This window comes from Zosterops lateralis (genome assembly GCF_965231275.1).
Source record: "Zosterops lateralis genome assembly, chromosome: 5".
NCBI classification, from domain to species: Eukaryota; Metazoa; Chordata; class Aves; order Passeriformes; family Zosteropidae; genus Zosterops; species Zosterops lateralis.
This window is the reverse complement of record NC_139766.1, coordinates 38,560,402-38,587,867: the sequence shown is the minus strand read 5'-3', so window position 1 is coordinate 38,587,867 and position 27,466 is coordinate 38,560,402. Positions and strand designations below refer to the sequence as shown.

The 27,466-nt window shown below is 38.0% G+C and overlaps 1 protein-coding gene across 4 annotated transcripts in view; it reads left to right on the top strand.

Moving 5' to 3' along the window:
• The window catches only part of CLCN3 (chloride voltage-gated channel 3), a 60,006-nt gene that overhangs the window by 3,019 nt on the left and 29,521 nt on the right, over positions 1-27,466 (top strand). For 2 of the 4 annotated variants that reach the window (XM_083862034.1, XM_083862036.1), the window contains exon 2: positions 5,673-5,848. In XM_083862034.1, coding sequence (XP_083718160.1) covers positions 5,689-5,848 — 160 coding nt within the window. In that variant the 5' untranslated portion in view covers positions 5,673-5,688. Of the gene's footprint in view, positions 1-5,672; positions 5,849-20,303; positions 20,473-27,466 lie in introns of those variants that run through there. The other 2 variants (XM_083862037.1, XM_083862035.1) reach the window with 1 other exon arrangement.

The window sequence follows — 27,466 nt, the reverse complement described above, 5'->3', positions numbered from 1 at the left end:
TAAAGAACAGGATCTAGAACTTCATTGTGGCTACCAGCAGTTATTTTTAATAACTTGCAGAGAGTCTAGTCAAGTGTTTTCTCCTTGAACTTTCTAGGCATTCAGCTGTTTTGCTTTTTAAGCATTTTCCTTAGGCTTTCTAGTTACAGGAGTAGACTGTGCTTACTTTGTGACGCTAAGGAGGAGTAGTAAATAAAAAAGTGAATTGAGCTTGGACCCTTTGATTAAAATAACCTTTGCTGTTATTTTTTCTCCTTTTTTTTTTTAATATATTTTGATAAATTTCTCTAAAAAGTTCAGAGGAGATGAAGTACTCAAATATATATTTTGCGTGTTCATACTGGACTAACAAAGCAATGTTGCCTAATTGAAATAGTAAAAAAGGCATTTTGCTTTGGTACTTTGTTTCAATTCCAGATAGAGTTACTGGGGTGATTTAATATTTGACATCCTGCCAGTGTAAATTCAAGTACTTCTTTTCCTGAAAGATAAGTTTGTGTTTGAGTTCCTTCCACTTTTATCTTCAAATTAGTGTTCTCTGGCAGATTTCTTGGATTTTGATGTGTTATCTGCAGTTTTTGATCTACTGCAGCTTTTTCCCCTGAGTTTTCTGCTTTTAATTTCTCATGTATATGTTGGGGGAAAAAAAAATCAGTTCTCCATATGCTGCCAATCTCACATGAATCCAATTTCTTTTTTCCCTGTAAGATCCCCACCATGAGTCTTGCTTTCAACATGATACCACTATTGAACAGTAAATTTCCCTCTGGACTCTCCTGCCAGAAACTTGTTTCTGCCAATGTTTCAACTAGGTTTTACAGCTGGAGAGAAGAATATTCAAGTGAGGGGAACTTGCTGTGCGTTCTGAACTGCTAACACACTGGATTTAGTAAATACTTTGCTCTTGGTGCTGTTTGTGCATCTAGGGCTTCACTGCCTTTTGATTTTCTTTTAAATCCTTTTAGTTAGAGTATCTATTTTTATTAAAAGTGGGAAAAGGCTATTAACAGTCTTGTTTTTTTAACATCAGAGGTTCACAGGTCTCTCTGGACAGATTTATATATTTATTTCAGAGCAAGAAAGAGCAAGTCTGTTGTCTGGGCTCCTGGTCTTGAGGTTTAAATAGCTGTATGTACAGGGTCTGTTTATCACTCTGCTACTGTGATGGACCTCCCATAAGGGAAAGGAAACACTCAAGACTCATAAATGCTTGTAGTCAGAAGGAACAACAAAAGTCAGAGGGTCTGCAAACAATCAGGAAGTTTTGTTAGTGCATTACACACTTGGCATGAAAGTTGCTGTCTTAGTCTATAATAGCGGGTTTTGGATAAAGGGGTAGGGTGAAAGGGAAGAGGGAAAGAGAGAAAAAGAGATCACTAGTCCTGGTTCTAGCATCATTGCAGCTGATGACATGTCCAGGCTCCTGGGGGCACTCCTGGGCTTGCTTGGGGTCCTTTTTAGGTTTCCTCACCAGGAAGGTTTCTTGTTTTCAGGTGCAAATTACCTGTTGTGCACCGTCCATTCTTTCAGACCTTTCTGGAAATGGGCTGGAGAGCTTCAGGGCTCTTGGATAGTCTTGATCCCTCTCTACAGTCCATGCCCACACCTTGGCCTCCCTCCTGCGCTTGCACTGTACGGTGTTGTGCTTGTCTCTGGAAACTCGCCCAAGGATGTTTGTCCCAGAGCAGTGCTGCCCTGCCTCTGCATGGCCCTTTCTCCAGCCACATCCTGTTCTTTCTCACGTTAGTACCAGCAATCATCTGTTATTACCACCAATCCTTGCTTGGCTCCACAGCCATCCAGCCAGCCCTGTTTGAGACATACACATCAGCCTCTTATCTCCCCTTATCTTCTGGGATTCTGCACTTACACCTACAGAGAGCAGTGCCCAGCCTTTTTTTGTTTCCGAGGTGACCAAAGGCTTGTCACTTCTAATAGAGGACACTGCATATGTTCCTCTTTGGCCGGTGTTTTCTTAACTTCTTTGAAGCTGGAAAATTGTTACTGGGGAGAGTAAGGAGCAGGAACCACCAGGGGTCCCCACAAGATTTCACAAGTACTGGTCCTGTGCCTGTGCTGTGTTTTGGAGACCTCTATAGGATTTTTTCCTTGATCTCAGGGGCTTTAGTATGTCTCTGAAGAAATTTTAATTCAGACCTTAAAAATCTGTGGTAGCTGCCTCTTATTGAGAAGATGCTTTGAGTTAGACTTAGGATAGAGGTGCTTTTTCACATTCCAATTTGACAATCCTGAGTTACATTGAACTAGAACGAAATTGCCTGAAAGGTTCTCAGCTCAGCTGTGACTCTGAACTGGTCATTCTGGTGATGTGTAAAAGTTCTGCTTCATTGTATAACCCCTAGATGACTTCAACACAAGTCCACATTAAAAAGGAGCAAAAGCCTTTAAAAACTCTAAAGAGACAGTGTTTCAGTGTCTTAGCATCAAACAGAAAATGAACATCTGACCGAAGACTCAGCAAATAGAAGTTACATTGTTACAATGGAAACTGCAGTCATATTTCCTGCCCTTCAAAAGAGGAGTATGGATTTTATCTTTTAGTTGTCTTAACAAATTGCAATTTCTCATTTGAATATGACCGCAGAAGGAATACCAGAGACTTTTTATTTTTGCCAAGTGAACTCCTCATCTTTTCTTTCCTGGACTGCATATTTGCAGCTATGGTACTGACCCATTAGTTTAGAAACTAGTACTGTATCTTACATATATTTTAGGCTTGCTCCAAAGCAGTGGCCATGGACACAGTTCTTTACTGTGGTTGGGCTAAGGATCAGTACCTGCCTGTGAAGCTAAAGCTTTTGAGTCATACTCAATTTTATACTTAATTCAGATTCATGCTAAGGAATCTGCATGTTAGCTTTTCTTTTTATTTTTCTTTTTTTTTTTCTCTCCTTCTTTTTAAACTGTTGACTGAAAACCCCTCCAAGACTTTACCACTCATGGAGCTGCTTGTTCTGTACCTGTGTGGGAGACTACTCTTCAACTCTGCTAGCAGAGTTTTTTCTAATGTATCAATAAAACGGGGTTAGTTTTGTAAGTTTAAATTGGAGTTTTCAGATAATTCAGCTAGTTTGGTTGAACACTGTTAAAGTATTCACATGAGTAATTTGGTGAATGTCAAATGCCATTAAAAAGTATTCTCATTAGTGACAGGGTGTGAAAGAAGCAATACCTTCCATCAGGTAGGCTGATGGTTTTGTGCCAGTGTGTATAATTCCTCAGTTGTCACAACTATGGGCAGCCATAATCTCTCTGGTTATGACATTTAGGGAGTGGAGACACAGTGCTTTTGAATACTTTATACAAACTAAAGTCAATGCATCATATGACAGTGGCATCTTATGACCAGAAGCATGAGTTTGGTATTCATCAGTAAATAGGCTCTTGGGTTTTCCTTGGTTTTTTGTTGGCTTCCTTATTTATTTTTTTTTAAGCTGAAGAGATATAAAGTGCTCTTAACTAAGATTGTTAACATTCAGTAGAACATAAATATGAATACTGAGAGGTTTTGTTGCAGTTTTAAAGCTAAGACTGGGCTTTACGAGAATTGTCTTTTCCTGTGGTTTGGTCTATGTTGGTCTGTTCATATTTGAGTATGTCTGTTTCTTCCATGAGTTTCAGTTGTATTTTGGAAGCAGCGATGAATGAAACTAATCTTAGCTTTATCTATGGATATTTTGGGTAACTGACTTTTTATCTTCTATTTCAAGACAACCTAGGAGTCTACTACAAAAGCTCAAACAGTTTTAGGGTTTTTAAAATTTATTTTTAAAGTCAAATAGCTTCAGTTAACTGCTATTTTGTGGTTGAAACTTAACTTGAAGTGTTAAGATTTTTGTGCCTTTTTGTGAAGAAATAATCCGCTAGTGGTCTAAAAAAATACAGTGAGAAATTCCTCACAATTCATTCACCCATTTTTCAGACCTGGAGTTTGGAAGATGAGTGATGTTCCCATTCTGCTTAAACATTTTCATGTTGCAAACAGAATAAATAAATGAAAGCTAGATATGCTGAGTCTGTGCTCAAAAAGGAAATGTAATTTTCATGCTGGTGAGACTAAGAGAAGGAGTGGCCACAACATGGCTTTTGTTTTTGAACTACTGTAAAATTCTTGTCATTTCTGAGTTTAAAATGTCTTTCTGAAGGGCAGATTTATTTAAAACTAAAAAAGATACAGGATTTTAAATTAATTTAATATGAGAGGTTTAGATTTTAGTGATAAAAGCTTAATTCTGCTTTCATCTCTTGGGCAGGTGTTCTGACATAGACCCCATACACATATTGATACATGTTATAATTTTAATTTAAGAATGGGTGTGGGAAGTGTCTCTGTCATATTATTTGTCTTGTCTTAAAATATGCACTAGTTACATACTTAAAAATAAGATTATGTATATATAGAATGCCTGACTATTTTATAACAAATATTTACTTTTGAAAGATCTTAACAGTTAAACCATTTTTAATTCTATCTTATTTTCAAAAATTTTCAGCAATTTACTCTTTGGTTCCTGTCACTGCATTTTCTCTACTGTAGAACATATTCTTATGTGTAAATCTTGTATTGATAAATTTTAATTTCATCTCTTTTTGCTTCATGAGTGCAGAGTATTCTCACTAAGCGCTGTACTCAAGTAGAGTTTGTTGGAAAATATATGAGAGTTAGAGGACAGATAAGCATTTTAGCTTAGTTGTTAGTACTGAACAGAAAAACTGGATTTTACTCTGAGTTTTTTAATCAAGATTCTTAGTTTGAAAAAGAGCTCTTTTATTAAGATCAGTCATTGTGGGGTTTTATTGGTTTGTGTTTCATTGTGTCGACTGTGCTTGCTGAGTTCTTTGTTGTTGGGGGTTTTTAGTTGTTTTTGACTTTGAACTATTTACAGCAAATTTGTAATCTGGAATCTGGAAGTGTACTTTAAAGTTTTCACTCTACCCCCTTCTGAGGAAATAACAAGCCTTAGATGCCTTTATTTTTTTTTCCTGCCACCTCTTTGAGGTGATGATACAAAATTTTTTTTATTGAAACACAGAAAAGTGTTTTTATGGGACAGCAGAGCGTATTCTGGAGATAACCGATTGCTTGGATCAGCTGTCAGCAAATACCTTGTAAATCTGGTTTTTTACTGGCCAATTTTGCCTTTTCCATAGACACGTCTGTGCACTGGAAGTGGTTCCCTCAGCTGACTTGCTTCTCTGCTTGACCTTTTAATTGTAGGGCTTGAAAGGGAAGCAGGATGTCTGTGTTGGAGAGCAGAAAAGTGCCTGTGGTACTAGACTGCAGAAAACTGCACAGCCTTACATGCTTTTTCTGCTATTAATGTAGCTGTTTGTCTGCTGCTGTCCTTTACCAATGTGCTTCCTGCCTGCACTGTATTTCATTAGGTTTTGCACTGTATACTATGCCTGTGTGCTCATTACTTTCTTTGCTCTTTCTCGTCATAACAGGTAAGATATCCTGCTTAACTCTCTGTTCTTCAGTTTGGTTATATTTGTTCTGTATTGCTGCTACCTTCTTGTAACTTGTAGTATTGTCACTATAAAAAAGTTTTCCCCAAGGCATGAAATACTTTGTTTTATTTTGATACAAATTTCTTACTGTTTTTTGAATATTCCAATAGGAAATAACTTATTTTTCTATCTCCATACAGTTTATAAAGCAGCTAAATGGAGTCTGAGCAGCTGTTTCATAGAGGCTATTATCGAAACAGTTACAACAGCATAACCAGTGCAAGCAGTGATGAGGAGCTTTTAGATGGAGCAGGTGTCATTATGGATTTTCAGACCTCTGAAGATGACAATCTTTTGGATGGTGATGCATCCATTGGTAAGTGAATTTCAGCTTAAAAGTTTCTCTGGCTTGTATTTTTATGTGTTGTGGGATTTTTTTTGTTGGTTTTTATTTTGTTTTGGGTTTATATGACCAAATCTGATCCTTTTCTGTTAAGGTAATCTTTCCTTCAGAGAGAGGCTTTAAACCTGAAAAGGGTTGAACATTCTTCTGTGTGCTTCTCTAACAATTACATTGTGTGGGATGACTTCTGATACAAGGCAGATATTAACATGCTGCTGACAGATGGAAAACTTGCTGTGAAGTAGAAGGATGGCTATTCTGCAGCTACCTGGTCTTTCTTCTCTGCAGTGGGATTTTGGAAGTCTCAATGTCTCCAATATTTCTTTGGTGCAAAAATTAGCAGGCTGTTTTAATCATTGCTTCTAGAGATAAATCTGTTTTGCTTCATTCAGCTTCACCTCTGTAAAACAGAGGCCAATGCCAAAAGTAGAGGTGTTGTTAGAAGCTGCAGAGGGCACAATATGAGCTGAATTTTTGACTAGATAAAAAGTTGCAAAGAAAACTTTCTACTGTGAACACTATAAAAGCACTGAAATAATACAAAGAAGAAAGAACTGGGAAGCTCTTTTTTTTAGCTTAAGAAAACAGTTCATGTAGTGAAAGTATTATTATTCATTTAGCAATAGTCAAAGAGGTGAACCGAAGGAGGAAAAGACAGTAATTTCTGTTAAATATACTAAACTTGGTTAAATGTATACTCTGATCAATTCCTCTCACTTTGTTGAAAATTGAACTCTGCTTTCTGGATTTTTTTGCTTTTTTTACTGCTCTTTTCTTCTCCCATTAGCACTGAGTTGTTTTCCTCCCCTGCAGTGTCTCTTCCTCCATGTTTTCCCTTTGCTGCACTTGGCCGTTGGATGTTGGCACTGTACTGATGGTTGTGCCATATCATTATAAGCATCCTTCTCACCTATATTCCTTTTAATTAGATATGTCTTGAATATTTAGTTGTTTAACTTGTATACCAGTACAGCTATCGAAAGCCAGCAGACCTTCAATCATATTCCTTCTGGGAGATTATTTGGGCACAACCAGCATGCTTAAGGCTAGTGCTTAAGAGTTGGGAAATTATTAGGTGAACTGGCTTCTGTATACAATTTTTTGTTCTAAGTATCTGGCACTACTAATAAGGTGATAATGTATTTACAGCCTGTACTGAAAGTCTGAAGCTACTCTGGTTATTGTTCATATGGATAATTCCCATCACTTCAGGCATGAAGGAGAAATGAGTTTACAGTAAAATGAATAGTTTCAGAGCCAGTGTTCTGCCCTGTACTTGTTGTGAAATCAGATCCATAGTTTTGTTTGCATTGTCAAAATCAGTGCTAATTGCTGCACATGCCAGCAGCTCCCATCTTGTTCTAAGACTGAAGTAACAAAATGTGGGTTGGTACATAAATGTGAATGTATTTTCTTTCCTGGAACTTTAATTTTTTGCTAATGACTTACCTGCTTGCCCCAGTTCTGGACTCCCTGTAGGAGGCAGCAATAGTAATAAGTCCTATTGTTCTATTTAAGTGAATGGTGATTTATGTGTCCCATACGTGGAAAATGTTTCATTGTACAGCAAATCATAATAAATACCTTAGAAGTAGATCAGTATCTGATGTTAGTTTTCTTTTTAGGGTGGTGAGAACAGACTTTGAAAAATGTTATGCATAAACTTCCATTCAGGAGGTGAACATCTTTGTTTCTCATTCCTTAGGTGTCCAAATGAGTCAGGTGGTTTTTCTTTTGTGTTTTAATACAGCAAATCACATTGATAAGACAAAACAAGGGCTTTCTTGCATCTGCCCATTTTGTAATTCTTTCTCACTCACTTAGCATCATACTTTTTTTTTTTTTGTATTATTATTACTTAAATGCTCTTATCCTTTAGCTGTACTTTTGTTCTGTTAAGTCGAAGTACAGATGGATTCAATATAGACAATATGGAATGTTTCCTACCTCCTGAGGAAGGGCAAGACCATCCCAGCAACTGGCAGATTACATGCTTCTCACCACTGCAGGCCCTCCAGAGCATGATGTGAATGCAGAGGCCTCAGGTCTAGCTCTGTGCTTTAGCAGGTGAACCCTCCCAAAATCAGAACCTCTATTTAAAAATATGGTGTGGTTTAAGACTGTGGGACTGGAAGAATTTATAAGCCTGGTATCTTAGCAACATTAGCAAAATGGCAATAATGTATTTGTAATTAAAATTATTGTGGAAATGATATGGATAAATTGAAATTGAAGCTGCATTGCTGCAGAATGTAAGCCTGTAGTACAAATAAGCATAGACATGAATTTCTGCAGTCTGCCTAAGTTGCCATGGACAATAGAGTGCACATCAGCATTTTACAGTTTATGTAATAAAATATAGAATTGCAGATTTTTTTAAAAACTAAGACCATGCAGTGAGAAGAAAATAAAGGGTTAAAAAATAGTCTTTCTATATCTTTCTTCTTTTTTCAGCTAATGAAAATGGAAACATAGGTTGCACATATATTATATAGATGAAAGTCTAACAATATGGAATTTCTAAAGTAACTGCAGTCTTTCCCCCTTGTTCAGAGGGCAGTAAGTTAACAGAAGTCTGCTTATTTCACTAGACTTGCTGAGTCCCTTGGCTCTCAGGACAGCAATTCTAAAGCCTGCACTGTACTGCTATTCACATTACCACTCATACTTAAGTACCTAACTGAGGTTTAGAAAGCCATTGCAGCTCTTACACAGTGGTGAATATGCCTTCTGTTGGAAGCATGGAAATTGGATGATGGGAAGGAATGCTACCTCGTATATTCCTTGTCTTGTGAGGGAAATTCCTTGATACTACACGGGACTAAACAAATGAGCATTAACTGAAACCAGTAATCAGAAAGTCCTATCACCTAGACTCTTAGGTTTCTTAAATGTTTGATTGATAGTGATTTGTCTTTTTAGTGTCATCTTATTAGAAGAGTTCTGGATGTTCCATGTTGGGTGATCGCCATTATCTTAAAGCCAATGCTGGACAACAATCTTGCTTTCCTTAACACCATCTGAAAGCATGTATGTGACCTGTCCTTTAGTGTCTCATATGAGGAAAATACACAAATTGTGATGTAGTATTGTAAACCAAATACATACATATGTATAGTAATTATATACATACTATGCCTGTTGTGTTCCCCGGTAGCTGTTTTCTTTGCATGAATGACTAATTTTCAGTGGCAGTTGTTGTGGACAACAAGTAGGGATTATGAAATTGTGAATTCTGTGAGTGTAGTGTATTTTAATATGCTAAATAATTACATTGCCATGCATATGGGAGCTTGGATGGCTTGTACCAAAGCCCTGCCTTGAAGGGATGCTGCCTGTCAGCTTTGAACAAAACTTGCTTTTGTTGCTTATCAAAACTTTGTAGTACTGAAGTTAGTGTTTTTCCTTGTTAAAGGGCTGGCTAATGAGTTCAGTGATTTTATACTGAAATGGAAGCATATGGAGGACGTGTTACCAGAGCTGGTACAGAGAATTTATATCTGTACCTGTGTTTTATTTTTAGACTTTTTGCCCCGCTTCTTGCTAGGTCAATTTAAAGATATTATACTTAACTCTGGAAAGCTATCAGTTCTTTAATAGTTAAGTCATGTAAGCTAATATTTACTGGTTTAAATTTTACAGAGCTATACTATTTAGATTTTAAACAAAATCTTACACTAGGATAGTTCATTATCATTGGTTCCCATCAATTTAGCAGAGGGAAAAAAACAAAACCTCTTTCTAAATAGAAATGAAATCCCCAGAATGGAAATATATTATTAGATTAATATTTTAACCATGGAATGGGATGAGAAGATGAAATGTCTAATCAGTTCTTTTTCTCTTAGCAGTGTTTTTTCTTGCCTGTCTCCAAAGTTTGAGAGAATGCCAATTCTCTCTATTAGCTGGGCTCGAATGGTGTAACAAGTCTCTTCAAAAGATCAGGCTTTTTCCTTTTCTGACCCAGGGTTAGCCAACCAGTGAGGTGAAACTGAGAGGTCTCCATAATTTTGTTCGGAATTGAGGGCTGTTTATATAAGAGAGAACTGCATCAGTTTTGACTGTTTTTTATTTAAATGTAGGGCAAGCTTAATAGGAGGTGGGGTTTTGTACTGTTGTCAGACTGCAATTTTTTCAAGGCACTTCCTGAAATCAGATGATTAAACCTTATTTGCAGTAAAAATGGTTTGCAAACAAATGACCTCACTGGTGTTTACATCTCAAGGTACTTTGATCTGTCTATGGGAATCAGTCCTGAGTGAGCTTGCATTCTTCTCGGTAGCTACAGAGATTCCTGCTTCAGTTGAAGGAGCTTAGTTGCTTATATTGTGAGTTCAGTGTGGAGACGGTTTACAATTTGACATATGGTGTTAGCATAAAATTGGCAATTCTTAACCTTAGTATGACAACCTGTAAACTGGTAATTCAAAAGCTGCTGCTACAGCCGCTACTCTCTCCTTGCTACTGTCTCATTGCTGCTGAAAAACAATATGCCAGCAGGTCAGAGCATAAAACACTACATCTCTGCTAAAACCTCCTTCACCATGATTTGGAGTCCCTTGCTTAAACAGAGACCTAAACAATCCATTTTCAGTGCCTTAAATACTGACACTAAAAATCTTACAATAGTGAACTAATATTATGGCATTATTTGAGGAACAGAATGCATCTTTCAGCAAGTGCATGTGGTTCAGTATAATCAAGAAGTTTGTACCACAGGGGTGGGTAATTTTTCAAGCAAGAACTAGTTATCTTTTCCAACAACATGTGCATGTTGTTTCACATATATACTTGTTTCTATTTAGATATTACCCTTTATAAATAGGAGGAAGAAAACAAAGAAAACAATAAAATAGCTTACCATTCCTGTTGTATTTTTTATATGTGGAAATTACCTTAATGGATTCTTCCTATTGTTCACAGCTGATATGAGGAAGAGTCTTTGAAGTAATTTTGCACCACTGGCATTGTTTTTATTATCCATTCATTCCACCCATGTGTTATAAAACTGACTTGACTGAACAGTCATTATGACAGTTTGACACATCACTTTGCTAAGCTACATGCAACTTATTTTCCAAGTTAGCAATATTTGCATTGAAGAGTTCACTGCCATTCTTAAGGAATATGTTCACTCCCAAGTGATGCCATACAGATTGAAGCATGAGATAACATGACTTGCTGTGATCACAAGGGCAGCCATGAGACACAGCTAATTTATAGAATGAAATTAAATGAAATTAAATTGTCAGTAACTAGTTATAATTTACTTTTTTCTGTTGGATTGTAGTTAGGCTGCAGACATTTTGCCTGTGTTTCATACTACTAATGTAGCTAAACACAGGATATCTGGCAGTATTAAAAAATGATTTTTTCTACTTTTTTTATTACTACTGTATGAAGTGTATTTTGCCCACCTCTCTGGAACAGAAATTGTTATACGTTATGTTTACATGGGTAACTGGGCTAATTAAAAAGGTTCTTCTTCAAGGATTTAAAAATTCTTGTCGACATCCCTTCACTCCCCTGCCCCCTGAACTGACTGGAAGAGTCTTAGTTTAAGGAAAAAAAATGTTTTATCTTACTTATGGAATGTCATTATCGAATGAGTGAATTTCAGTGAGTATCTGTTTATTATGCTAGTGATTTCCCGAACTCTAATGTTTGTTTAATTGGGTTTTTTATTGTAGTTATTGTCCAAAATGTAAATTCACTTGATACTGTTGTAGTTGAACTGTAGCCTGTAATGGTGTTATAGCATTACTTTAGGCCATGAGATTATACATGGATTGGTGTGGCATTAGGCTTTCTGAGGGATGGAAATTATGGCAGTGTGTATGTAGAGTTTTAGTAACCAAGTAGTTTCTTGTTCTCTTAAGTGATTGAAAACAAATAATTATCATTTCAATTTCTCATCAATACCATGGTCAGCTCTTTGAGTTGTTTGTCAACCCCACTTACTGTCCTTGAGTTGTCTAATTAGTTCTTCCTGCCAAAGTTTTATTTAGCACATAAATAAATATGTGCATTTAGCATAGAGCCTGATGCTCTGGAAGAAGATGAATTATCAATTATATCAATATTATATATAATATCTTTCTGATATTATATAATTTTGTTGGCTTCCTTCTGCAGCTCCCCTGAAGTGCTTAAAGCACTTTGGCTTTGCCAGCAGATGCTGCTGAGGAAGTTGTTCCCAACTTGACAGCTTGGTGTAGTGTTAGTATGTGTATGTCCTTCTCCCATACAAACCGTGTGAATACTGTAAAGTGAAGGAATGGAAACAGAGGAAATGTGATGGCATACATGTAGAAAGATGAGTCTGAAATATAAAATAAAATAATTCAGTATAATATGCCTATAAAAGTTTTAGGAACTAAATAGACAATTTTTCTACATATTTAATAATGTTTCATTTATTGATTTTAGTTTTTATTTGTTCTCTCAAGTCAGCCAAAGAAGGCAGATAGGATTTTAACCAAATTGATATTAGGCTGTACTCTTGCTTTCTGCCTTTGTGAATATTCTTGTTTAACAACATTTTAAAGTGAAAGCTTTTCATCTGCTTGGAGTAAACAGAAGTATTCTGAAAGAGCATATCATGATGTCACTGAAACAGGAGAACAGCTGTACTGAGTCCAACCACAAATCTACCTAGCTCAGCATCCTGTCTCTGACAGGGGTTAAAAGTCAGTGCTTAAAGAAGAGTAGGAACAGGGTGAGAGAGACACCTCAGTACTTGTACAGCAGTTTTTGTCTGGCTGATGGCCTCTCTCTTCTGAATGGTGGGTTTTAATTTTAGTCTTTATCAGTGAGTGTAATTTTGAGCTTTTCTCACAAACACCATTCTTGAGCACCCAAACCATCCCCTTGCAAGCTCTCATAGCTTAGCTACATTTTATGTAAAACACCACCTTCTTTTCTTTATTTTGAACCTAAATCCAGGTATAAATACTGCTGAGAAGAGATAAAAGTGCCAGACTCTTATTTAGGGTAACACTGGACCATGTGTTAGCATGGACTGACACGTGGATCTCCTTGTCACTTACCCTTGTATGGCATAAATGCTTAAGTTCTCTTTTGTATTTTTTAATTTTCAGTTACAGTTGTAACTGCAGAAAAGATTTCTGCTGATACAAAAAGTTTAGGGGGTATTATTAGCTTATTGAAGTGAAACTGCTGTTGGTAGGAAAAGGTTTGATATGAAACTAGAACAGGGTGACCTGAAACTAGGATGACTTGATTGTTGTGCCAAATACACAAATACCCTGATAAGCCTATCATGCAGTGGCCATACGCATGTAGAAACTAACAAGGATTAACAAATGAATTACATGGTGCTGTCACCGTTATTAGAACAGATGGTGAAAATTTTATTTCCATTGTAACTTACTTTTTCTTCTCCTTAGTTATGTCTTTTTCGGATTGAGGTCTTGTTTGATTGATTCAACCTTGTAAATATCCCATCCTCTGGATCTTCTTCACTGCCCCCTTCTGAACCCTTTTTAATATCTCTAATTTAAGGGAGGGGTCAGAACTTCACAAAATATTTGGAGGATGGGCATGTCCTAGAAATGGAGTAAGTTTATTCTGACCACTGCTAAGTACTGAGCCCATAGTTTAATGGATTTCCAACATACCCGGCATAGTGTAGTATTATGTATTAACAACATACAGAATTGCTGTTGACACTATTTTCACAAAGCTTTATGAAGAAGATGTAATATTTTCAAAGCAAGAAGGTTAACTTAACGTACATATACATATATATATATATATATATATATATATATATATATATATATATATATCTGTATGGCTGTTGTGGTTTAGGAGTGGTACTCCCCAATGTAGTTCTCCACCAAGATCTTTGAAACCATACTGCTTGCTCCACCTTCCCTCCATCCCTGCCACCCCCATGGGTGGATGAAGAGGAGAACTGGAGGAACAAAACGCAAAATTCACAGCTTGAGATAAGAACAATTCAATGGAAATAGCAATGAGATAAGAAAATGAACAGTAACAGCAACAATAGTAATAACAATATGTACAAAAAAAGAGAATGATTTACGTGCAAAAATTCTCACCTCGGAGCCTGACCCAACCAAACCCTACTGCAGGTATGTTTTCCCAGTTGGAAAGGAATACCTTTGTTGGAAATTAGGGAGAGTCCCATTGCCCTGGCAGTGATGTGAGGGGCTATGGTGTGGTATAGAATAACCATGTCATGTCTTGGTCGTGTCCCTCCGACTGAGCTGAGCCAGAACCAGGACAGTGCTGGATCTAGGGAGGAATACACCTTGGTGCTAGAATGTTATCTCCTGCAATATGCTTTGTACACCAAGTTGGAAATAGTGGCCAACAGTAAACAACCCTAGAACAGAATAAGGGCAGTGGAGCAGATAAGACCTATATCCTTGTATGCATCTAGATGTGAGGAAAAATAGAACAATCTCTGCAGCAGAATTTTGACTAGTCTGAGAAAGGGGGGGAAGTGAACTTCAGGGAAGGATGACAAATCTTCCCACTGATGCATTGTAACTACAGCTTTAGCAAATTGGAATGTGAGAAGAGAACACATATGCAAAGGTGAAAATGCAGCAGTACTTTTTCTTAGTAAAAGTCTACCCTGTAAACAGAAAGTACAGAAAAAATATAGAAAGTAGTTAAGAGGCTCTTAGAGAATCAGAGAGAGCAACTTGTTTGCAGAAAATAACTTGCTTTTCTTCCAAGTCCTCCTCATGTGACTAATACAGAGAAGTAGATATTTCTAATGTCAGTGTAAAACTGATCAATTAAAAAAAACCTAAAACCAAACCACCAAAAACAAACCAAAAGCCAACCAACCAAAGAAACCCTCAAAACCCCCAAAGACTAAAAAGACTAACACACACCTCTCACACCTGGTAGCTATATGTAGTCTGTTGATGTAAGGTGTTTTCTTCCAGCCTCATTGGGTTACACCATAAGTAGTGTCACGGGCAGGCCCAGAAGGAAGTGGAAAGAAAACTGATAGACTTTCGGTGTTTTGGGCCAAGATGTCAAACCAGTCTTTAGGATCAAACTTTTTTTTTTTTTTTTCCCTAGTTTATTTTTGGTCTTAGATGTTAATGCTGCATCATGATTTTATCATTTCCCCTTTTTAAAGTCTATTTTTTTCTTCTGCCCTGAAGTTTTGTATGGCAGTGGGAAGCCTTTACTGCTGTTTCCCTGATTGGCAGTGAAGGTTCAACTTCCCTGAGGGGAAGTCAGTCTCAGAATTGATTACACAACATGCCTGTGGCTATATGACCTGTTCTACCTGTTTGCTGGTTGGGTTAGACTTCAATTACCACATTCTGTGTCTGGACAGTGAATAAAAGCACCATTGGAAGTTATACAAAACTGTAGGAGTATAATACAAAAACCTGTGCTTGGCCAATAAAGTGAGTTTATTAGGTGAGAACCTGAACTGAAGTGTTCTCTGGTGGGTGAAATGATTGTGAGCAAAATTAAGTAACAAATTTGTGGGAGACAAGTGATTATGAAAAAAGAAACTGTGGTTAAGAAGCTATTTGTTTTCTGTATAATAAAATGCAAATAGGGAAAAATCTTACTGTGTATTACTGCTGTGCATTTTCTTCTGGGTTTTTTTTTTAACTTCTGTGTTGCTTAAACCCCATCTACCTTAAACTACTCAACAGCATATGCTATACGTTTGTTTTCTTCTGCTTTTACATTATATTTCGTCTAAAATTTTTCCTGTTGTTACCTGTCTGCCTTATTGAGGCTTTTGATGAGGTGGCAATGGTAACAGAGTCTTCTATATATAGCCTGATATACTGATCAAGGACAGAATTCTATATACTACTATTGAAGGAATGAAGTTCAAGACTCTAATTTACAATGCTTCTAAAATAATTTATCCTTGTTTTTTACTTTATATCAATTTGAAGCTATGTATAACTGTACTTTTTTCCTCTCTCTCCTCTCTTCCTCCCCATTTTCTTTGTTATACCATCCTGGACCATGTCTGGGAATTAGAACTGAGAGAATAGTGCTTGTCCTTTTATCATCTTTTGTATTCTCACAGCAGGCTCTGCGTGACCCATATGAGAAAGTTGTATGATTTTATGCAGAAGGAACAAAGTCAGCCTGAAGGGGCTGCAAGATACTAAACTGAAACATTAGGACAAGTCAGGCTGGTAGAGGGGTTAGACCTGGGCTTAATTTGTCTGCATGGCTTAAGAAAAGGGTTAATGAAAGAAGAAATTGGGAGAAAAGGTGGGAGAGTAAAGCTGGAAGGAAGAGTAATGATGAGGCACAGAGGGTTTTGAGACATTTTAGGTATACTTTGGGCACTCTGTTGTAAATGGATGCTTTCATGCCACTCTTAAAGAGCAGCTATATATGAGCTAAATTCTTTTACAAATGGTTGGAGACGGTAGCTGCTTTGGTGAGTGCTCTATATGTAGCATTTTTCAAGAGGACATTATCTTCTACCTCTGCTGAAAGAGAAGCTTTAGTTTTGAATAACCATAGAAAAGAAAATGGCAGTTGATACTCACCAAAATCTTTTGCATCAGTCACACTAACATTTCTAATTATCAGTCACATTTTTGGCATCTCTTGTTATGCTGGTGAAATCATTCAGCATCCTGAAACTTACATTTGTAATTTCATAAAAGACACTGTTTCAATTTTCATTATCTGGTGTGACAAAGTTACATAGTCCATCACCAAAATAAACCAAGTAATTGGCAGAAGTGAGAGCATGTTTATTTTATATGTAGCAAGGTGTTTGTCTGTCTTCTTTAAACCTACCTTACCTTTTAATATGAAATTGTGGGAAGTGCTTCAGAGTTTAGGTCTTCCCTCCAGCTTTGGGTAAGCAGGCTGTCATACCTCCATGGTACTCCCCTTCTTTTCATTTGCCTTGTTTTGTCCCTTCAAAACATATTTTCTTGGGTGTATCTGATCTGTATAACCTCTGACTTATTCTTATATTGTCAGATACTTTGCGTTGAATATGGTTCTTCTCTTTCCCTAAACTGGAAAAGATAAAGTGTGGAGAGAGGATAAAAGTGTCGTTTGTCATTCTTAGTATGCCATAAAGGTGTGTCACCTGTGTATGTTCCAGTATTTTTAGAACAATGGGCTTCTGCAAAGACAGGTGCATCTAAGTTCTGGTTAACCATAGCCTGTGCCTGCAGCAAACAATGGGAGCACTCAGATGTGTGAAGTTATTTGGGCATGGAGGATTTCCGGGATTGAGACCTCAGTCTATAATTACTGCAATGAAATTTGGAAAACAGGGTGCTATACAAACCTGCTGTTTGTGTGTGAGCTGTTCTATGTAGTAAATTGGCAATTTGAAGGGGCTCTCAGCCATTTAAAGCTATTGTTAAACTTGCTTTAGGCCTTACAACAAGCATTCATAATATTCTGTGCTCTGTAATATCCAAAATACATAGTTAGCTAGAGCCCCATTCCACTGACTTTCATTTTGGAATTTGCATAACTTCACAAAAGAAATAACTGACATGCTCTTTAGAATATAAAGTTGTCAGTTCTAGCCATGCACTTTTTCAGATAAGGTAGAAAAAGAGTAATTTGGTATTTAGATATTTGTGGGGAAAAAAAAAAAAAGGACCGCTTGTCACATTAGTATGTATAGTATCCTTCTTTCATAAGAAAACCAAAACAACACAAAAACTAAAATCACCTTTCATGGTACTGTAGGAAAGGGAATACACATGGTGGTGGGTATGAACAATGAGAACACGAGCTGCTGGTAACTGAGAAGGGAAAATGACTGCTCTGCTTTTTAAGAGTAGACAAAGGACGGTGTTTGGCAGCCAGTCTAAAAGCAGTGGCCTTTGAAGAGCTGGGGTTTTTTTTATTTTTTATTAGGTGGACTCTTGAAATTTCACATAGCAAATATGAAATAATCTATTTTACACTGCAGACTTCTTGTTATAATTTTCCCTCATATCTACATTTGATCAGATATGCTCTTCAACAAGTTACATGCTTCCCTTTTTCCAACTCAAACTGGATTTTTGTCTTGGTCAGAAATTTTGCATTTGCCTTAGTCCAATGAACAGGTATAGGCCAACAAGTGAGCCGTTTCTTTGCTCTGACTGATCTTTATTATCAGTTGTAAGACATTGCAGGCTTTCAGTAACCATATCAAACTCCTGAAGTAGAGGTGATCTTCCAGACTTGGTTAATGCAAGTCCTTTATAACCTTTATTTTATATTCTCTCAAGTATGAAGTTGAATTGATAGTGTTGTCATCTATAACCAACATATAATAAATGCACTAATGGTTCATTCTGTAATAATTCTTGCTTCAGGTTACAGAAACTGTTGTATTTCTTCCAGCTGTGAATGACTTTTCATTTAGAGCCTTACAATAAGATTTCAGACTACTTCCAGGTTCTGTTGAGGTAAGGAGTTAAGAATGCTCAAGAATTTCTGTTGTACTTCTCTGGAAATAAGAGATATGATTTGAAGATAAGAGATGCTTAGGTTTGTATTTTCATAGGCAAAAATAAATGGTGATAATACATAATGGCTCTGAAAGTTTTGGATGTGCAAGATCTTAAAGATTCTAGGTTTTTTTGTTAAAACGGTTGTTGTGGGAGGCCACTCTTAAGAAAGCATTTGTTTGTATAGGTGGTAGCAAATGGAGTTGTCTGTTTTTTAGAATTGAGTGTCTGTGGCTCAAAGATTCCCTTTATCTTGGAGATAAGGTAGTCTTTAAGGTTTGGAAACATATTTTGCTATATGCTCATTTCCCCCTGCCTTTTTTCACTTGATTTTCCACCTATAGAGATACCAACATTTTCTCAATGTTTGTATCAAAATCATACTTTTAACATTTATTATATTTACAAGCCTGTGAAGTAAATGTAACATTTCTTTATGTCCTGCTCTGTCTTCAAAATGATCATTTGCAGTATACAGCTTGTAACATTGGCTTATAAAAGAAATTACTTCCCTAAGAACATGTATGGAAAATTATTTAAGAAACTAATGCATTTGAAAACTAAAATAACTGTCTGTCACAGAGGTGCAAAGGCATACACAATAAAACTAATTCCTTGTTGCTATGTGAATGCAAGGAAAGCTGGGCCTTGGTGCAGTAGGCATGCAATGTATTTAACTTTGCTATCTGCTGAAGGGAAAGAAAAGGAAGAATTTGCTCACCTTCCATATGTACTTCATTACCACTGGACCAGCTATGGAAATTTCATGTAAAATAGCTTTCTTATCAATTTTTCTTATCAGCAATTGCAAGATAGAACCAGGACAAGATCATACATTAAATAAACATAATATTATATATGGATTCAATATGTAATAATATCTGCTTCAAATGGAAGCGTGTGTAAGATTTCCTGTCTTTAGACAGCAGCTGTTTGAAGTGCCTGTGCTTTGGCAGTGCTGTAACAGCCCCTGCTTGATGATGCATCACGAGTGCCTCGGTTAGCATTCATGTGGGTTGTTGCCTATTTTGAGCCTGTGACTTTTAAGGGACTCAGACCATTTTATCAATGTGTGGAGTAATGTGAGCCAAGCGTGGACTTGTGTTTATTACGTTTTCTTCCACCCCCACCCCAAGCTTTGTAGTGTGAGTATGGATGTTACACAGTTGTAATAGCAGAATAATCACTGAAAAAAAAAAAAAAAAAAAAAAAAAAAAAAAAAAAAAAAAAAAAAAAAGGTCAGTGAAAGTTCTATGTGAATAGCAGATAGGGGGTTGATGAAAGTGGGGTGCCCTCATCCTGTGGAGCAGAGGGGTTGGCTTTTGGCACGTTATGTTGTTGCTCTTTGGAGGTAATCGTTTCGGTGTTAGAAAAGAGTAAATGAAATGCCTAGGAAGGAGGCTTCTCCCCCGCACCCAGCAATGCGTGAATCTTCCAGATACAACGCGATTATAGGTGTTTAGAATGGTCAGCAGGCGCGGCTCCAGAAAGGTGCAGGAGCTATGGGCAGCCCTTGTGGGGCAGGTTGGCCTGTTTGTCTGAGCCGGGGCCCAGCCTGCACCTGTTGACAGGGCGGGCTGGCCTCTGCGGGGGGGGGGCTGCAGCAGGTGCTACCCGCTCTGTGCCGTGCGGCGGGGCCGTGCCGGGCCGTGGGGCGGCGGGAGGCGCAGGTGGCGGGGCCGTGCCGTGCCGGGCCGTGGGGCGGCGGGAGGCGCGGGTGGCAGGGCCGTGGGGCCGTGCCGTGCCGTGGGGCGGCGGGAGGCGCAGGTGGCGGGGCCGTGGGGCGGCGGGAGGCGGCGGGAGGCGCAGGTGGCGGGGCCATGGGGCGGCGGGAGGCGGCGGGAGGCGCAGGTGGCGGGGCCGCCCCGCGCTGACATCAGCGGGGCCGATCCCGAGCCCGAGCCCGCCCCGCAGAGCCGGGCGCTGCAGAGCCACGGCGGCGGCGCAGGCCGGGCCCGGCCGAAGATGGCAGCGGCCGCCCTGGCCTGAGCGATGCCGCGGCCCTCCTGAGCCGCCAGGCGGGCTCCCTGTTCGCCACGTCCATGGATGTCTCTGCCGATCCCTATCTGCCCTACGATGGAGGGGGAGGAGACGGCATTCCGCTCCGGGAGTTGCATAAACGAGGTATGCCGGATTGGCGTTTGGGTGACTTGTTTGCCTGGCTGTACGTGCGGGAACGCTGTCCGCCTTTGAAACGGCCACGTAAAGGCTTGCTGATTATCCAACTGCTTTGTTTCGCCTGCCCGATGCCTTTTGTGGGAGGAGAATTCAGTGCTGGCTGGTTCCTGTGTTGTCGGGGTTGTTTTCTCTGCGGGCAGATCAGTCCTGCTTCACATCTCATCGCCCTGGGACTCCATCTTCGATATGTGGCAGCCTTGCCTTTCGCTCTCTCTCCGTTTTTTTTAATTTTTTTTTCGTGTGTGTTTTTTAATCAATAAAGCCATCCCGTGCATAAAAAAAACCCTCCAAAAACTGTGTTTATCTTTGATTACGACCAGATTAGCTAATTACCAAAGAGGATATTTACCTGCTTTCCGCTAGCGTGAATAGGAACAGCGTTTGTTTGGCTTTGAAGTTTCCCTACCTGGTTTTAAGACTTGGCCGGTTGTTGCCGGCTTTGCTATGCCAAGGGAAAGCTCTGCAATGGTATTATGTCAGCTCAGCAAATATTGATGAACTCATAAGGAACTGCTACTTTAGGGTACGTTCTTTACACTGTTGCTTGTAAGGAAGCAGATTTAGAAAGAAAAGTGTTATCAGTGTTCTGGGAGGGGAAACAAAACCCTCTTTTGAGCTTACATTTTGTTTCTCACAGGGCAAATTTAAAGCAGAATATGTTCTGTAAAGATTTGGTTTTGTCCTGAGAAGCTGTAGTAGGAATAAAAGTTATGCCTTCAAATTGTGAGGATGTAAGTATATTTTCTTGTTTGGATTGGATAGTCACAATGTGGTATTTAAAACAACAAATGTAATGAATTCATGCTTTTGTTTAAATTGGGCAATCTAAAATTAGAAAGTTATCAACATTTATAGCTGCTGGCGTAAGCATTAGAGAGGAGGTATGCTGAGAATAGAGATATGATTAACATAAAATGATTTTTTTTTTCTCTCCATATTATTTATTGGTTTGACTGTCCATGCAGACTCTTACTTCTGTAAATGAATTAGCTCATCATTTATCTTAATCTAACATTTTATCTTTTAGTAGTTTGGGTAGAAAGTTATTTGTTGTCTTTTCATGATTCTTAGAATGTTTTCCAGCATATCTTAAGAACATCAACAAGTTCCAATACAGTTTATTTTAGACAAGCAAATTTTACAGTTTCTAGCAAGTGCTACATAGTTCTCTAAGTCAGATTTTAGAACCCCTTTTGAGAAATTGAGGCAAGTATGTTCTTAAAAGATTTGCAAAATGTGAATTTGGGATCTTATCAAGGCTGAATATAAGTACTTGAAGGGAAGGTGCAAAGAAGGTGAGGACAGGCGCCTCTGAGTGGTGCCCAGTGACAAAGGCAATGAGCACAGACTGAACACGGGAGGTGCCCTCTGGACATCAGGAAACAGTTTTTTACTGTGAGCTTGACTGAGCACTGTAGCAGGTCACCGAGAGAGATTGTGAAATTTCCTTCCTCAGAAATACTCAAAAGCCCTGTGGACATGTCCTGGGAAAACAGCTCTACGTGGCCCTGCATGAGTAGGGGGTCTGGACAAGATAACCTCCAGAGATCCCTTCCAACCTCAACCATTCTCTGAGTTTAGATTTGTAGGTAGATTTAAGTGTGAGAACTGCAAAACAGTCCTAACATGACACTTCCAGACTCTGCAGTCATAGTTAGACATTGAAATGTGAATTTTTACAATATAAAATGTAGACCTTTGCAGTGCAAAGTGATGTCTGGCATGCTGGAGTATTGCTGTTAAACATAGTGTTTGAAAATACTGTAATGAAAAATGTGGAGGATGCAGCTGGGTAGTTCCATTGTGGTGACACTGCTGGGGGCAAGCAAGCCAATTCCCAGTTGTGACTTGTCATTTTTGCAGTTTCACTGAATTCTGTTAGGGCTTATGCTTCCCACATTCTAGTACTGTATTTCAAAACAGTGTTACTGGTGCTTCTTGGGCTTGCTCTAGTGAGTTTTGATTTAAAAAAACCCCAAACAACCAACAACAAACCTGAATAGTGTCACCGTAATCTCTTGCGTTCCTGAATTTTTCAAGTGCTTATCAAACCATGACAATATGTCTCATAAGAAGAGGACTCCAGACTCACTCCAGTAGATGTAACCAAAATTTGTGAGTGCTTCCTGATGGTTTACAATGTCACAGTAATCTGTTACTGTGATTCAGCTGTTAAAATAAAGCTCAAAATGCTAGCAGACAAAACCAGAAGTTGAAAGTAAATTCTTTGCCTTGTTTGCTACCAAGATTTTTATTTTCCTGTCATGTAGATTTCACAGCATTGTGATAACAAACTCGGAGAACATGGGTAAAGATATTCCAAGAAAGCAGACTTAATTGTCAAAGGCTGGTGAATTTTTTCCCTTATTCACATACTGACAACTCCTATGTCCTGCAGAGTGATGTTCACGTCATGCAAAATTGCTTTGTAACATCAAAGCATTTGTTGCACTAATTGACTGCAGTGGTTCATCCAAAGTAGCTGTACCTCAGCAATTATGAAATGACTGTTTAAATTAGCAGGGGTCTTTGAGGTTTAATTAACGGCCTTCTCTAATGTTCAGTGAGATGAAATACAAAGTATTATAACACATTATTATTAAAGGCCTGATCTGTTAGCTTGCATTAAGAAGATTTTTTTTTCCCTGCACAAATACACTATGAAACATCAAGTGGAAAGATTTAAAAATATGTATTTATTAATTGTGTTTATCTTTTATGTTGATTACTCACTACTATCTCTTTAAAAAATAAGCTAAACAGATATTATTGAATACTTCTTACTAGAAGTTCCTTTGACTTGTGCTGTCCTAAGACTTCTTTTTATGTGATACTAAATGCATCATTCCAGACCTACTTATCCTCCCTGACACACAAATAAAAATTCAGGAACACAGTTCACTTCTTCTCTACTAAATGACAGTTAAAAATACTACTTCTCAGAAAGGGTTTAAAAGTTCTGATTCAGGATCACATAAATCCCAAGTAACTGGCATGTACATTTTTAAAAGAATTTTTCATATAACAAACCATATACTGCAACATATGTTGTGTAAATAAATTACTTGTATTGCTCTCGGATTTATTTTTGTATCATTTTTACTACCTTGACCCTTTTGAAAGTTGAGAATGATCAGTATCTTGCTTGTCTTCCAGCCATTCACATACATGCTCACACTCTGATTCTCTCACCCCTGCCCCTCTTTTTGTTATTCCTAACTAAGCATTCATTTTACCCCACTTGAAAAATTTGAAATCTGAGCAATAGCAGTACACGTATAGTGGCCAGGCTCCCAGATCAAGCAAGACTTGGTCTGTAGTAAGTGTAAGCTTTCTTGACTCCCAGTTATTTTCTGCATTTACATAAACACATTTAAGATTTAAGAAATTGGAAGTCCTCAAGCAAAATTAATGAAATTTTGTGTTGCTAATAATCTCTGATTGAGTCAGTAGCCAGGAGATGTGAAAGTTACATATATAAAGAACTTGCCAAGTTTACTGATGACTTAGTTTTAGTAAAGCTAAATTTTTTGGGAGACAAAATAAGTCACAATTTCATTTATTGTGCACCAGTCACCTGCCATGACGGTGCAACTTCTCTTGCTTAGACAATAGTAATAGTAACATAGGGAAAACTTCTCAGCCACCTGGAGCCTTACTTGTTACTGTAAGCTGTGGGGCAGAGAATATTTAATAATATCCTAGAAGACTTTGAGTCAGATGCATACTGAGCCAGTTCAGATCCTCCTAAGTGATAAAACTTGTACTTTTAGGCTGCATTTCTGCTCAAGGACCTCTTATGTTTAAGAATTAGTAATAAAAGTCAATACCAGTGTGACCTTTGAAATAAATGGGTATGAAAGCTGTGTACACATGCTCAGAGCTAGAGCTTGACTCTGAAATTTTATTGGTTGCTGAGGGAGAGTTTAAAAATTACTTTTCTAGATTAATTACATGTTCTCCATAGAAAATGTGATCAAGATTATTATCATCCTCTAACTTCAAGTACTTGGAGTAAAAACATAACTTGGAGAAGTTCAGCGTGAATGTGGTGCTGTATTTCTGTTGTGCTTTGTTTTAAAGTTCCTCGTATAAAAGAGGGATAAGGATTTTCAATGATGAGTTTAGCACATTTGACTTTGTAGCATAAAGTACCATCAGATGTAACTACAGTTCATTTAGGTAGTTACGGGTATAGCATGTGCTATAGAACTGGTAAAATTCTCTCTAAAGCATGTTTCTCAATTGTGGAAATAATTTTTGACGTATTTTTATTTGGGATACTAGAAAGCTAATGAACAGACAAAGATGATTCCCTCCTTGGGCCTGAATGTGGTCTGATTGGGATAATCATATTAGCAGAATTATTACTTTTGCAGCATCTGTCTTTGCCCTCTAAAAGAACATGTAAGTAAGTTGCTCTTTTGTACATGCAGCAGTGGCATTTAAAAAATCTAATTATCTAAATTTCTGGTGTTCTGACTTTTATAGCCTTGGTCATTGTTAGATCATAGATAACTTCCCTTTTGCAATGTTTGCTTTATCTAACTTTATATATTTTATGCCTTCTATTTTTCTCATCTCTTTCCTCATTATTCATCTGAAATATCAGTTGTAAATTTAGTAATGGGAGGATCACAACTTTTCACTTGCATATATGAAGTCTCTATTCATTGCAGACATAACTATAGTCCATCTGCCTTTACAACTACAAGAAAAGAAATCTATAACAATGAATCCTTTTTTTGGTGCTGCATTAGGAAACAGAAATGTTTGTTTTACCTTAACTGAAAAGCCAAAGCTCAGGGTGTTGGTTGGTTGGTTTGTTGGGTTTTTTTCCCATGTCCATTTGTGGTGGATGCAAATCTTCAAAAGTCTTGGTTTAACTCTGAGGTGCTACTATTGAACTTTGATTTGACTCCTACTTTTTAACAGGTTATTTTAAAACTCAGTTCTATTTGAGGGCAGATGAAATGGGAGGTATTATCATGCAGTACTTTGGTAAATAGTACAACTTATCCTTGTTCTTCAAAACTTGTTCTGTGTCTTCCTGTTTCCCGTTTATCAGATTTTTTTTCCAGATGATTTTTTTCAGTTTGTGTATATATAGTTGTGTTAATTTTATATGCATTTTGACTGTATTGCAGAGACCAGTTTCTGTTTGAATGCCTTTGATGCAGTTAAAAGAGCCAAAAATTCATAGTTGCAGACAAAGTGGAATGTATTACTTGATTACAAAGACTTCAACATCGTTAATCATCAACAGTAGCAAATAACAGTGGCATTGTGTGCTATACTTCTGATTCTGAAATTTAAAAATTGCTTTTAGCCAGGAAAAGGAAAGAGTGCTTAATTACTCTTTTTGAATGGTTACAGACAAATTTTAACAAACTGATAATTGTTTCTTGTCTTTTTAATTGAAATCCTCCTATTTTGAGGTGTGAATATGGAGACAGAAAAAGCTGAGGCACTAACACATACCCCGTGTGTACAAACCTTTGTTACAGGCATAAGTGACCCTTACCGTGTTGCATGCAGGGTGTTTCCCTGCCTCCACTCCCCTTGCCACCTAATACTCAAGGACACAGGGGTGAAGCAAAGCCTTGGATTAGAGTCTAGCCTCTGGAAAGCTACAGCTCCTGCTGATTTTAACACTCAGCAGATTTGGGTGGTCATGTCAGGGGGAGCTTATTCCAGTCTTTATTGTAATCTGACTAGCTTCATTTTCACTCCCAGAGGTGCATTTATTTCTCCCTCCTCCTTTCACACTGCTAGGGGTAGCCCAAAAGAGACTCGTTGCACTGCTGTCAGCCATAAGAACAGCAGCTGAGGCATATGCTGTGTACTTGTGCATTGTTTAGAAAAAGGGATGGGTGAGCAGCAGCAACTATTCTTGCTGTAAGAGTTAGCAATTACGTAGCTTGTAGAGAAATACCTTTGAGAAATCAGGTCCTCTTATTGCTCTGTCTTTGAAAGCAGCATCGACATTGTTTACCTGTTGCTGATTTCACAACTCTGGAATGTTTCTAAACCTTTGGGAGTTTTGAGCTCTGTGAAATAGATGTTACTGTATAGTGTCTGACATTAATATTTATAGTTTTGAGTTGTTTCCGGCAGAAAGTTATAATTAAAATCTAACAAGACCCCAGGGGTGTGTTTATGTATTTCAGGATAACTCGTCTGACAGTTTGTTGCGATGGAAGGGAGTGAACTTGTTGCTCCCCATCTATTCTCTCAGTTTTTGCCCTTGGACTGGCTCTGTTTCTTCTCCAACAGCACAGAAACTTGATTCTAGTTCCATATAATGACAGACTTTTTGTTGTTGTTGTTAGTTTTGTCTGCTTAGTTGGATTAGCACGTTGGCTTGGTTTACTGTGCAGTCAGATCAAGGGTGACAAAGCTGATCCGAGGGTGACAGTGGGAGTGTGTGACCAAGAACAGCAGGGAGAAATAGGGGGAGCAAGATCTACTCCTTGTGTTCCAGCAGTCAATTAGATCAGCTCAGACTTACTGTGTAATTATGTCCCAAGAGTTATGTCTCATTTCTTAAAATGGAAAAAAGTAATATAGGCTCAGTTTGAGACAATGGTATATTTTGTGATGTGTATTCAGAGGATGGATATCATGTGCTGTGTAGGATATTGAAGGAGTCTTAAGCTTTATCGTAAGATTATGGTGCCCTGTTAACTCTGATAGCCACCCTCTTGAGAAGTCTGTTCATGTCTCAGTTCTGTACCTTATTCTCTTGTGAGGGTGTAGCTGTGGGGATTTGTTCTCCAGGTGATACTGGGTGATTGTTCAGATAATCACATGGGGGATTACCACATAAAAGTGTGTTGTGCATCATTTCACTACCCAGGATGTAGCATTTATCTTAAATCTTGATGTTTCTCTTCTCATTATTTTTATGAGAAAACAAAGAGCACAGCCTACGAGGAAA